The following is a 13,222-nucleotide window of genomic DNA, read 5'->3' as shown; positions in this document are numbered from 1 at the left end:
TCTTTGGAGAGCAGGAGGGATGGAGCCAGTTCACTGGGGCTCAGACTTGTGTGGGGAGCTTTTATCTGAAAGGTTCCAAACCAGATATGGCAGAAGCACGGGATGGTGGATACCTGAATGTCTGTTACATTGTTTCTCATACTTTTTTGTCTGCTTGATACATTTTGATGACAGTATTAGCCGTTGTTATGAGATGACAAGGGGAGAAAATACTTCTTGTGAAGGGTCTTAAAGTGTAATCGCCCATTTTAAACATGTTTAGGGCACTCTGGGTTCTGGGAATGATTTGAAAAAGAAGTGCTTTTACACTGGGCACTAAAAATGTCCATGACGCCGGGGTCTGCAGACCTCGGGGATCTCGTATCTGACCTCAGGGTGCTGGCGCTGCTGACCTGCCCAGCCCACCATCTTGTTATTAAGGTTTCACAGTTGAGGAGTTTTGTTTGTTTTTGCTACTTGTTTTGTTAGTTCTGCTTTTGTTTTTAATTGGTGGGTGGTGGCATTCTGACCAGGCTGGCCACATCTTGCGCCTTGTTTGTCTCCAGAAAAACCCGTGTCTGAGGCCTTTCCTGACCTAGGACAGGCCTTTTTACCTCTCAGTAAGGCCTCCCCTTCTGAGCTGGCAGACAGGCAGCCCTGGAGGGCATATGCGGGGAGTGGTTCTACTCTGACCCTCATTGGCTCTGTTGGCAGCTCTGGGCATGCTGTCCCCCCTGTGCGAACGCCCGTGTCACCTGCGAACTGTGCATCCTGTGCCAGCACAGCGTGCTGCCTGGACCTCACAGGTAGAGTGGTTAGTGACGCGTGCGGCATCGGGCAGATGAGGTGTTGTGGGCGCAGACTGCCTTCCCTGATTCCACTATGTGACCGACCGCCGAGGCCGCAGACTTGCCTGAGTGAACTAGAAAATGCAAAAGACCCTGGAAATGCATTCCTGCTTGGGCTACAGTGTTAATAGCTTCTGGATTCTTGTTTCATGGATTCATTGTATTTTATTATTACACGTTCTGTTTTAGCAAAAAATGAGGTCCTACCACCTTGTAGCGGTTTTCTCCCTGACGGCCTCTGCGGATCTCGGAGCTGGTTTGTGGAAACTGGTGTCACTCTAGGACTCCAGCGCGTCTGTCCTTGGTCTCGCACAGGCTGGGAGTCTTCTTAAAAAGCCAGTGAGTGAGCATTTCAGGCTTTGCCACCTAAGAAGTCACGTGGAGGATGTTCCGTGGGCACTGGCGCCAGCATTTAAAGCTGTGAGAACGGCCAGTGGCTCCCGGGTGGCCCTGGCAGGGCAGCACGAGAGCTGCTGGGGCCCCTCCTTTCCAGGGAGGTGCGCACGTGCCAGCAGCCTGCTGCTTTGGGCTCAGCTGAGAGCTTTTTAGTTGGCTGTGAACAAAGCCCCATTTTTGTGATGAGCATCCTGGCTGGACAGGGAGCAGCCGGGACCCTGGCCTGAAGCCTTTCCTCCAAGTGCTGCCTGGCCCTCGGTGTCCAGGTGGGCCCACAGCAAGCTGGCGGAGCGCCGGGGCGCGGCCTCTGCTGCCTACAATGCCACCACAGCCTGAGGAGACCGGGAGAGGCTGTTTACCTTGGCTCCCGCCTTGGACACCACGAGCTGCTCCATTTTGCAGATGCTGTGTTGATTCCTAGGGTGGCTGGGACCCTCACCTCGCTTGGGGGTCTCAGACCGGAATCGTGATGCCATGGGGCTGCCAGGACCTCGCTCCCTCCAAAGGCTCCAGGTGGAACCCTGCCTGCCCCCTCCAGCTCCTGGTGGCTCGTGGCCGCATCCCTCCCGCCCCTCCACCAGCTCCCCACTGTCGTAAGGACCCTTAGCACTGGGTTTAGGGTCTGCCAGGATAATCGAGGTGTGTGTCTTGAGAGCCTGACTTCCCTACCTTTGCCCAGGTAAGGTCCCTCACAAGTTGTGCGTGGATAGATCATTTGAAGTGGGTCTGCCCTTCAGCCCCTGCCAATGTTTCGTCAAGGCAAACACATAGTTTTTCTTTTTCCTCTTTTTGAAGTTAGATGTAATCAGACACAAACACAGTGCGTGTGCGGTCGAAGTGCGCTCCCTGCTACTCACAGCCACACGGGGCCGTCTCCAGACAGGAGACTGGGCGCCGGCAGCGCCTCTGAGGTGGGCGGGGCTTCCTCCCAACAGGACTGGGGTGCGGAGCCCTGAGCCCTGTGTGTGTCCACCCGCGTGCGCATCAGGTTTGTTCGTGGTGGACGGTTTGTGGATGAAGCGCCTTTCTGCAGAAAGTCGGGGGTTTGGGTAAATGTATTTTAATATACTCTCTGAATTAGTGCCCTCTTACTAAGGGAAAAACCACTTGGTTTTCTCAGACACTTTGCTGTTCCATCCAGGAGAAGCTTTTTATTTGGTTTTGCCAAAGTGAGTGGTCCGAGGCGGCGGTCAGTCCATAGTGGGCTTCCGGGTGGAGGCTCTGGTTCTCTCTGGCTGTGGTCAGTTGTTTTGCATTCTGGGCTGATGGTGCGGGTGTCCCAGGCAGGGCTGAGGGAGCTGGGACATGCGTAGGGTGCTCCTGGGAGCCGAGGACTCCCACTGTGTGGCAGGACTGGTGACCAGCTGGGGTTCAGCCGGGCCATGGCCTGCTATGAGCAGACTCTGTTGTCCCACCTGCCACGCTCCATTCTGGTGACAGGGTGCCGGGCCACCCCTGCCCCTGAGCCTGCGCCCCGATTTCCCAGCAGCAAACGCAGTTTTATCCTCTTTGATCCACAATGACACACGGAACATTCCTGCTGACTGTCCTCGCAAACGGGCCTTCACGCTGGGGCGCCTCGTCCTCGTGTCGGGGGGACGTGCATTTAGGAGGAGGCCTGTGTACGAGCGGAGACCTGGGCCGGCCCTCGGGTTCCAGGTGAAGCGGTGGGAACTATGGACACTGTGTCCCTCCCCGGAGGCCCAGGCACAGGCCAGGTGGTGGTGATTTTGTCTGGGGCGGGGGGTGTTGCAGAGGAGGTGGCTTCATTACGGGTTTATTTCTAGATGACTTAGTGGTTACTGACTCAGCTGGTTTTGCTCCAAGCATCCACTTGACAAACCTTGCAGTTAAAAGAGGGAGGTTAGCAGCTGATGATCTAAACCTATGAGGAGCAGAGGTGACCATTTTTCGTCGCCTTTTTCTGCAGAAGGTTTTCTGTTTTAAAAAACCAGAGTATTCTGGACACAGTGTGTCCAGGAGAGACAGGCCTTTTCCAAGCTGTCGTTTCAGTTTGGCAGAATGTCCACGTTTTTAGTGTCCCCTGTCACGCATGGCTGTCCTGGTCTGAGGGTTGTCCTGGGGAACATCACCATGCGGCTTGGCCGCTCAGCAGCATGAGGCGCATGGCCTCTGTGGCAGCCGGCATGGATGGGTGGACATGCAGGGCTGCGTTGTCCACACTGAAGGCGGGTGCTGGCTCTGTCCTGTGGCACCATGGAGTGACACGGTGACCTGGCTGTGCTGGGAGGTGACTCTGATGGCTGTTTTTAGTGTGTCCTGCAGCAGCTGCGCCTTGCAGGCCAGGGTTCCACATAGGTCCAGGCTTGTCCTGGCGGGCTGAGAAGGAAAGGATGAGGGCTAAGCTGCGTCCCAGCTATGGTGACGCAAGCCTGCCAGTGTGAACAAGGTGTGTTCCATACCACGTGTCCCAGACACCCATGCTCAGAGGCTGAGCACAGACTTTTCCCTAAAAGACACCCTAAGTCACAGAAATACTCAGGTGAAGGATGAGCCTGTGGAACTGCCGTGCCTGCACCCGGGCCCGGCCAGCACACAGAGCGGGGCCAGCCGAGGTGCAGCTGGTCAGATGGGGGAGGCGTGTGCGGACGGGGCCATGTGCATCAGTAAGGTTGTGTGGCCCAGTAAGTTGATGGGAATGATCTCTGTTTAAAAGCAGTCTGGGAGGGTGGGGGACTCGGTGCCCCTGTGCTGTGGGTGAGGGCATGCAGGGGCGGCCTTCCTGCAGACTGCTTGGCAGCGCAGTGTGGACCTGTGTCCACACTGCCTGCTCAGCCCTGCAGGAATGGTCCGGCCAGATGGTGGAGTGCACCGGGGGTCGTGGGCTGCAGGACAGGACGGTTTCCCTGGAGCGCTGGTTTTCTGAAGTGACCACGTGCACAGAGCTGCCCATGTCTGCATGCCTGCCGAGACTGGGGCCGGCAGAGACATACCCAGTCTAGTCTCTCTGTGGGACTTGCCTGGGACATGCTGACTTCCTGTGCGGCAGAACGCTGTGTCACAGTTTCACCCCAGACCCAGTGAAGCCGGTGCTGTGGCACCCAATGTGTTCACATGGCAGGAGAGGGGCTGAGCATGACTCTGACCTAAATACTCTGGTTGGTGTCTCCATCTGCCCCGTTTCCTGATGAGATGTCTCTTTATGTCTGAAGTGTCACACTGGTACAAAACCCTATTGTCATCTGTCCTTTGACTTGTCTGACCGCATAGACTGTCCTAGGGGGCTGGCAAGTGCTGAGGGTGGTGAAGAGTGGGAGGAATGGCGGGGCCACATCGGCCACACCCCACGCAGGCCCCGCCTCTGGGCAGGAGGCTCCCCTCCCCTCCTCTGAAGGCAGTTCTAGGTTCCCACCTTGTGATGAGTGTCATCTGAGCCCTGCGGGAAAGTTCGTGGGAGTAGGGGCCCTGTTAGCATTACCCCGCAGGGCCTGGCGGTTCAGACTTGGACGGGGGGAGAGAGAGGGGGAGAGAGAGAGAGAGTGTGTGTGTGTTCACCAAGTGTTTCTCAAGCGCCTGCTCTGGTGAAGGCAGTGTCATTGCAGTGTCATTGCCTTGGCCTTGCGCCTTCTCCCCCCCGAGGAGTGTGTTCTGCACGCTTGGCCCCGCGAGCGTCCGCATGCGGAGACCTTGCCCAGCCCTCTCCTGGGAGCTGAGCTCCCCACGGCACTCCTTGCTCTTGCCTGGTGGCTTTTGTGACTGTATTTGAAGACAGCCAGGCTTGGAGGTTGAGGCATTCGCCATGCTGCCCATGGCTCCTGTGCGGCCTTCCGGAGGGGGTACTGGGGGGCTCTCCGTTTAGGGCTTGAAACTCTGCTTTGAACAGAGTGACTGCCTAGCAGAGCCATCTCGGGCCACTGAGTGAGATCAGGAGTTTAAAGAGTGGGCTGGCGGTTCCCACGCCCACCTGGTCTGGCTGCTGCAGGAGCCGGGCCCGGGGATCGGAGGCCACGCGTGGGCTCTCCTGTGTCCCCACGTGGTCCCCACAGGCCCAGGTGTGCTCACGTCTGGGAGGAAGGGGCTGACCATCCTGTGGCTACTTGACTTGATTTTTCCATCAAGAGAGCAGGCAGGCAGGAGTTTTTTTTTTTTTAATTAACTTCTGGATAATCTTTAAAATCTGTGGAAGCCTTGCTGATGAGTGCAGACGGCTCTGGGTGGCTGCAGCTGTCTGGCGTCAGGCTCTGGGATACCACTCCTCAGGCGGGGGCGGCCCCGTGTTGTAGTGGAAGATGGGAAGAGAGCATTGCATGGATAGTTTCAAACACAGACAGAGACTGTCTTTTCCCTTCTCAGCCCTGGGAGCACGTGAGGCCGGCGCCCGGCCCCTGCCTCGTGCGCTGGGAGGACGGTCAGGTCAGCCTTGTCCCTCCCCACAAAGTACATGCAGGTGTGTTCCGGCCAGTTGGGTGCTGAGAGGAGACAGTGAAATTTCAACAGTTAATATGAAAAAATGAGACAGGTTCTCCCAAAGGCTGGTGAAGGGCAGTTGGGTTTCCGCACACAAGGGAGCTGCCACTCTGGGACCTTCTGAACAGTGTGTTTCCAGAGCCCCAGGTCATACAGAGCAGAGGCTGTTTAATTCCCGCTGAGTTATTTTAAACAGCCTTATCCAACATGGCAGGGTGGCCAGTGTGTGGTCTGGAGCGTATGAAGTGTTTTCTGACCATGAAGAGTTGTGTCTGGAGAGGAAGGCTCTCAGAAAGACGGAGCAGGCGCACTTGACCCTGTTCCTTCTGCTGAGCGCAGCGACCACCCTGGACGTGACGTGTGGAACAGACACGGGAGGACGCGTAGCGGGTAGACTGCCCACAGCGGCGTGGCTGGGTCGGGCCAGGGCGGCCACAGGCAAGGAAGACTCCGTGCCGGGTCCCGGAGCGGCTGCCGTGTTGGGCGGGGCTGCCCAGGATAGCACCCCCACGATCAGGGCAGGAGGGCAGTCTCCGGCTGCCTGGCGGCTGGGATGGTCTGTCAGGGTGTGTGCAAGGTGGGTTAGTGGGGGAGGTTTGTGTGGAGCTCTGGCGTCTCCAAGGACGGGCTGGCCCTGTGTGGGAGGGCAGTCTCCCCAGACAGCAGACTCTTGAAGGTGCCTGAACATCCTAAAATACAGAAAATAAAAAACATGATGAACACGGATTCATCCTGTGATCTGGGAAATGCAGGCCAGGGGCTCAGGCCCACATGCAGGTGGGAGAGGGCACCAGAGCTGCCTGGACACACCTCTGGGAGCCCCAGGGGCCCACAGCCACCTTCTGGACCTTTGTTCTAGAGTGTGGGGTCAGGGTGCTCCATGCTTTCTGAGCAACCCAGGCGTGAGCTCCTGGGCCTGGTGGGCCTTGCGGGTGGGCCAAGGGTCCCACCTCTCTGGGCTGCAAGTGTTGACCCCTTCCAGGGAGCCGCTGGCATCAGGCCGAGGAGGATTGCCGCAGTTTGTGGGAGGTGAGCAGACCCTAACCCTGTGTCCTCTCTTCCGAAGCAGACTGTTGACGACGAAGCGATGGCAGCGTGAACAAGGACCAGGTGGCGGGAGACGATGCCCAAGGGAGGGAGCTCCAGGACACCGCAGCAAGAGGAGCGTTCCCTCGGCCCCGACATGGTGGAGAAGCAGCCCGGGAAAAAGGTGGGCTCGCCTCCCGATGGCTGCACTGGAGGTGGTGTACCCATCTGCCTTTCAGCGGGCGGCTGTGGCTGTTTCTCTGCACTGTTGTGCACGAAACTGCAGGCTTGCATAACATGCCACTCACTCCACTGGCGTAGAAACCGAGTGGCTGCTGGCAGTGCCGGTCCTGTCAGCCTCCTTTGCTGCAGCCACGCTAGTGGGAGTACCGGTGTCTCCTTGTGCCTTTGAGTTTTCCTGATGCTGGACACCTTTCAAGCAACACTTGGCTCGTTGTGTGTTTTCTTATGAGAAGTGCGTATTCAGATCTTTTGCTTTGTTTTTCAGTAGATGTGGTGCTTGTAGGCACTCTTGCCTCAGCCCCTTCTCTGGGGCAGCGCCCAGTCCTGTGCACCTGAGCCCTGTCGGGTGGAGGAGGTCCCTTCCCGCAGCGTGCTGAGAGTTAGTGTCAGTGCCTCAGCCCTTCCCTGAAGCTGTTGAGATGATCGTACGATTTTCTGTCCTTTATCCCCTTGAAGTGGTGAATCACGTTGATTGTTTCTGACTGCTGGCACTCCTGGGTTCTTTGTCACTTGTACTGTCTTTCTTAGTGTCTGTAGGTCGGACGCACCGGCCGGGCCAGGAGTGTTCTTGGTGGGAAGTTGCTTATCACAGTTTGGGGGTTTTGCTGGGGGGTTCCATCCCCTCCCAGTACTGGAGGGCTGGGGGTGCAGGTGGCCCGTGTCCTGGCGCCCGGTGGACCGTGGAGTGACCCAGTGCTTCCAGCGTCTGCACAGCTGTCTTCCAGAGTCCTCCTTCGCTACAGTAGCGTGGCAGGGCCAGGCTCTGCCCAGTGGCCCTTCTCTGCACTCCAGATGCCTTCAGAGCTGGCAGTGGAGACCTTCTGGTGGAGGTCCCCCTGGACACTGGAGAATGTCTCTCATTGCCTGCCACAATCGGTGGGCACTGTGCTGATGGTCAGACTGGGCCACCAGGGCCGCAGGAGACGGACAGACTGCACAGTGCTCCGTGCGGGGTGCCCCCTCCCGGAGCACCAGGCCTGGGGCTGGGAGGGTGTTGTCTGTAGCAGCCTGTCCTCCGCGCTGCCTGCGCACGTTGCGCAGTGCCCCTGCCTCTTCCTGCGCTGGGGTTGGGGAGGGGAGGCCGTGCCAGTGGAGTCCACTGAGCAGCCCCCACCCAGGACAATACCGTCCGCCAGGGGCAGGGGCTCCTGGCTCCACACAGCACCTCCACCACCATCTGCATTTTGAGATGGGCTGTCCCACCCTCGCCCCCCAGGGTTCTGCATGTTATCGTGGCCAGCTGGGGCCTCAGAACCTGTGCTGCAGCTCTGCACGGCATGCAGAGCCCCCACCCGGCCTCGTGAGGTGGGCATTGTCTCCCATTCTGCAGATGGTGACAGTGAGGCCGCCACAGTGTTGGACCTCCAAGGTTGGCCAGAAGGTCAGGATCAGGCCGGGATTTGGGCCTTCCACTGCAGGAGAGACCAGCCCTGGGATGAGAGCGAGGCAGGGGTGGTGGCGATGCCTGCCTACTTTCCAGCCAGCTCCTGCTTTGGGTGGGCCTCCTGCACTGGACTCTGCTCTGGGGGTGTCCTGCAGTCAGCCTTGCAGTGTCACAGGTCTGTGGTGCAGCCAGAGGCAGCTTAAGCCTGGGGTCACAGGAAGAAGAAACCAGGGCTCACAGAGGGGAAGCACAGCATCTCGGGCTGTGAGAGAGCTGCCGTGTCGTTCCGTGGGGAGAGTTCATGGTGGGCCGCGGGCTCCGCTGTCAAGCGTCCCTTGGAAGGCTCGTCTCCTGGTTACTTCATCCGTCTCTGGGAAAACTGGGCAGGCTGCAGCTGGTATCTGCTCTGTTTTCTTTATACTCATGGGAATGTGCCTTAGTGGCAGTTTCTTGAGACTCCTTCCAGGTGAGGACAAGACGTGGGGTCAGATGGGGTCAGGGCCAAGGCTCAGTGGCAGCTCTGGTCCCTCCGCCTGGCTGGTGAGTGTGGCCGTCTGCTTATGAGGAAGGTGGAAGCCCAGTGCGCACGTCCGAGTCTGCTGGGCACAAGGGCTTTTAACGCCCAGATGCAGCTTTTGCTTTCCTGGCACATGAACTAAATCCCAGTAGACTTGAGGACTTTGGGAATTCAATTTGAGAATAATGTCTGAAAGCGTCACTTTCTTTTCCAGGATAAAGATAAAGTTTCTCTAACCAAGACCCCAAAGCTGGACCGCAGTGATGGCGGGAAGGAGGTGAGGGAGCGAGCGACTAAGCGGAAGCTGCCCTTCACCGTGGGGGCCAATGGAGAGCAGAAGGACTCGGACACAGGTACCCGCTACCCCCGCCACTCTGCTCTCTGTCCCTCAGAGGTCTCCTGGAGGTGCCCCCAGGACAGGTTTCCCCGAGCCTCTCTGCACCTCTTGGCTTTGTGCTGACCGTCCGAGGGGTCCTGCTGCAGCCCTGGGTGGGGGGTGCTGGAGCGAGGCCTCTTTTCCTGATGTTGGGATGACTCGGAGCTGACAGAGAAGATTTCCAGGCCGAGTTCCCTCAAGTGTGCAAAGAACCACTTCCCCCCAGCTGCGGCACGCCCGGGGACCTTCCGTGTGTGTCCACTGGGGGTGCCTCTCCCCCAGAGCTCCCTGGCACCCGCGCTCTGCTGAGCCCTCCGAGAGCTTTGCATTGGAGGATAGACTTGTTCTCCCTCAGGGCCACAGAAGCACATAAACTAAACCCGGTTGTTGGAAATAAAAGTCAGAGGGCGCCGTGGGAGTAAGCAGGAGCCAGTGCCGTCTCCCCACGAGTGCGTGTGAGCGTGGGCTGGTTACCAGCACGTGCTGTGCGCAGTCTGAAGTTGGTTCCATCTTGAGCTGCTCACAGGGACATGTGCTGGGTCCAGGTGAGAACCGGGCCCCTCGGGAGCCCCGCTCGCTCTCCCTCTCGACCCTGGTGGCTGGGGCCTTCCCAGCCTGCTGGTCATCTGAGGGCAGCTGTCTAGGCTGGTTGCAGGCCTGGAGTGACTCCACAGGGAGCCCAGAATGCGGCCCCAGGGGAAGGAGTGGAGGCCCTGCCAGGATTGGGGCGTCCTTCCTACACGTGTTGGGGGCCGGGGGAAGGCCCTGGCAGAGTGGAGGGGCTCACAGAGATGCTGTGAGTTGGGCCTTAGGTCCAGAGGAAACCAGACAGGCCTGGAAACTGACTCCCGTTTTCAGTGCCTGTGTCAGTTCTGGTTGTAGAGGGTGTGGGGCTGCTGTTTGGTTAAGAGCTTCCTGGACTCTGGAGGTCGGTGTCATCCTCTGGGATGTTCTGTGGCTTCTCGGCAGGACTGCTGCCTGGGCAGAGGCACCTGCGTGCCTAGGAGTACTCTGCGCTGCCCGCACTGTGCTAGCCCGCGGGGTGTCTGTGGAGCTGGCTCAGCTCAAGTGCAGGGGGGTTCCAGCTGGCCTTGTGGTTAGCATCCCAGCAGGGGGCCTTTGGGTACCAGGGCGGGAGGAGTCACTGGGAAGTGGGAAGCCAGGAGACGTTTTGGAAGTAAGATTTGCTAGCAGGGACTGTTGCGAAGCCCTAAAGACACGTGAAGCACAGCATTTGCGCTCTCACTCTTACCCTTGGGGGCCGATTTTACTAGACCGTCAGCCCTTGAACAACACGGGTTAGAACTGCGCAGTTCCACTTACACATGGGGTTTTTTTTTTTAGAACTACTGGAGGGCTGGAGGGGCTGGAGGAGTCGAACCTGCAAATGCGGGTGCAGGGGGAGTGTTGGACTAGGCTGCTGCGGAGGCCCCCCCATGTGGCTCAAGGGTCCACTGTAGCTTCTTGTGTGTGCTCTTTCTTGATGTGACACAGCTGGCCTTCCCAGTAGATGGGTGTGTCCATGTCACCTGTGCAGGAGCCGCCCCGAAGCCTGGTCCCTTCCCCCTGCCTATGTAGTCGGTGGGCCGGGCGCTGGGCGGGGACGGCTCTCTGAGCGTTACTGCAGTTACTGACTGGTGCGGGGCAGAGATAGGGGCTCTGACCACTCTGCGGCTGCTGAGGGTCCCGGCGCCCCGCGCCCCCGCCTGGCCTGCTCCTCGGTGTCCCTCCTGCGCCCTCTGCTGGGAAGATGTTCGAATGCCGACTCCGCCTCCCCCGCACCAGGGAGAGGCTGGTGAGCTTCCCTCAGAGACCCCCAGCTGTCTGAGAACGTTCTCCTGTTTCCCAGACCCCAGGAGGGGCCGCAGTGACCACCCCCCCCTTGGAGGCCAGCCCCGCAGCGCTTAGTCAGGGCCAGGACCGCCAGGGTACCCTGACCTGCTGCATCCTGTCGGCTGCCACCTGGCCTCCAGACAGCTCCAGGGCAGGAGGACGTGCGCACTGGTCCTTCAGGAAGCTCTGGCCAGAGGAGGCCCTCCTGCCCGCCCCCGACCTGGGCCAGTCTCGGTGTGAAGCGTTTTACCAGTTAGAGGGCTGTGGAAGAAATCACATCATGTCTGGGACCCGCTTCAGAGCATCCTGTTCTGTCTGCTTTTTATAAATTTAAATTTCCCCACAACCCAAATAATCTCCACACACCTGTGATTGAGGCTGGTTTAAGTGACGGCCTGCCCACAGGCTCCCTGCTCCGTCTGACCCCAGCCTTGCTCCCTGACTAGAACCCTGGGGGCCTTCGGAGAGGGGCCTGTTCTTCACACCAACGTTTTGCTGGAAGGAGGAACAATTAACGTTGTCTTGTTTCGCTCTTACCTGGTGTCGATCAGCATTGGTGACCAGTGTGTGGCTCACCCGCTTGGTACTGGGGTCTGGGGACTGAACTCTTGGTCCCGCTGCTTCTCCGGACAGGGCGCTGCCTGGGGCGTGCAGGGAGAGACTAGCTCGGCCCCTGCCTCTGCAGGGCCCCTCGGAGCCCCAGACACGTGCCCTGCCGAGCCCCGGATGCCCCACATGTGACCACGAGGGGCTTCGCCCACCCACCCACCAAGTGTGGACTGAGGGCAAGTGATGCACCGTGACACACTGATTGAGAGGGCGCATGCCACCCACGCATGACCCCTGAGCTCTCAGGACCCCAGAGTGGGAAGGACTGGTGGCGGACGCTGACCCCTCCATCTTGAGTGGAGCAGAAGGGCTGGCCAGGCCCACTTCTGGCTCTGGGTCAGGATGTGCCGCTCAGCCCCATGAGCCCCCAGGTTTGGGGATGGGGGAGCCTTAAGGGGGGTGGTCCACGGCCTCCAGGCAGGCCCAGGGACCAGGAGAACTGATGACACGGTTTGTGTGTTGGTGCAGGTCTGGATTTTGATTTATTGGTTTTAATCCTCAGTGTGCTTTGCTGTAGTGAAAGGCGGGGGGCACTGGGTGGGAGATCGTGTTGTCTGGGCCCTCGATGCTGACCTTACGTCCTGATCACTGCCCCCTGTGGGATGGGCGCCGGTGTCTCCCTTGTGTGGAGGTGAAGCAGCACCACTGCAGGGGAGGGGGGTGTTGGGGGACCCAGTCTCTCTCTCTCTGAGAGGTCGAGGACTTGCTGAAGGCCTCACAGACCTGTTTCTTTTCAAATGATCAGTGATGGTCATCTTCTTAAAAAGAGAGAGGAGGAGACGTAAACCAGGAGGTTGGAAGGACAGCCTGAACGGCAGCTGGTGCCCTGCACACCCGGAGGGCCAGAGTGAGGTGCCGAGGGAAAGCGCCTGTCCCATGCAGCTCAGCGCCCAGTGGGTCATCGGTCTTGCGTGGACTGGCTGGGGCTTAGGCTCCTGGATCAGAAAGAAGTCTGTCTTCCTGGCTGCACATCCGCATCAGGCCCTGTTTGGTGTGGAAGGTGTGCTCCTGAGGCCAAGAGGGACAGGACGCCCTCGGGGCAGCAGTGTCCCCAGTGCTCACCACCTGCCAGGCCTCCCTGACGTGGGGGCCTGTGAGTTGACAGGAGACCACAGATGCCCTCCGAGGGGTGGAGCCAAGACGATGTTGACACCTGAGGGCTTCACGTGGGACAGAGGAGTGGGAGGTTTCCCATTTTGGGTAGTGTGGTAAACTGTCTCCCCCAAAATTCCTCTGTGGGAAAAGCCTAGAGATGAAAGATGGTGGGTGTCCCTGCCCTGGCTGCTAGCCCCAGGGCTTTGGTGGGCAGTGGACAGGCTGAGAGCCTCACAAGGTCAGGGCCATGGAGGCCAAACCTGTGGACACCTCAGCCAGAGGACACTGTCCCTAAGCAAGGGCCTTTGTATCTTCTGGCTCAAAATGGCCTCCTTGAGAGTCAGGCTGTCCTGCCCCCGCGGGGCTGGCCCTCCACGTGCGCTGCCGTGGGGCATTCCCCTCGCTCCCCTCTGGCTGGAGAGACGGGCCTCTGTGCTGCTTCCTGGGCCCCAGGGTTCTGGCGAGGATTAGAGACAGTGATGGCGGCA

The 13,222-nt window shown here is 59.0% G+C and overlaps 1 protein-coding gene across 9 annotated transcripts in view; it reads left to right on the top strand.

Moving 5' to 3' along the window:
- Positions 1–13,222, top strand: part of ANKRD11 (ankyrin repeat domain containing 11) — a 133,172-nt gene that overhangs the window by 100,706 nt on the left and 19,244 nt on the right. For 8 of the 9 annotated variants that reach the window (XM_072946827.1, XM_072946828.1, XM_072946824.1 and 5 more), the window contains 2 exons: positions 6,721–6,861; positions 9,036–9,174. In XM_072946827.1, the coding sequence (XP_072802928.1) occupies positions 6,775–6,861; positions 9,036–9,174 (226 nt within the window). In that variant the 5' untranslated portion in view covers positions 6,721–6,774. Of the gene's footprint in view, positions 1–6,717; positions 6,862–9,035; positions 9,175–13,222 lie in introns of all 9 variants that reach the window. The other variant, XM_072946825.1, reaches the window with a different exon arrangement.

The sequence above is a fragment of the Vicugna pacos genome, chromosome 21 (assembly GCF_048564905.1).
Source record: "Vicugna pacos chromosome 21, VicPac4, whole genome shotgun sequence".
NCBI lineage: Eukaryota > Metazoa > Chordata > Mammalia > Artiodactyla > Camelidae > Vicugna > Vicugna pacos.
Note: the sequence above shows the minus strand (reverse complement) of the source record. Positions and strands in the feature narration are given on the sequence as shown.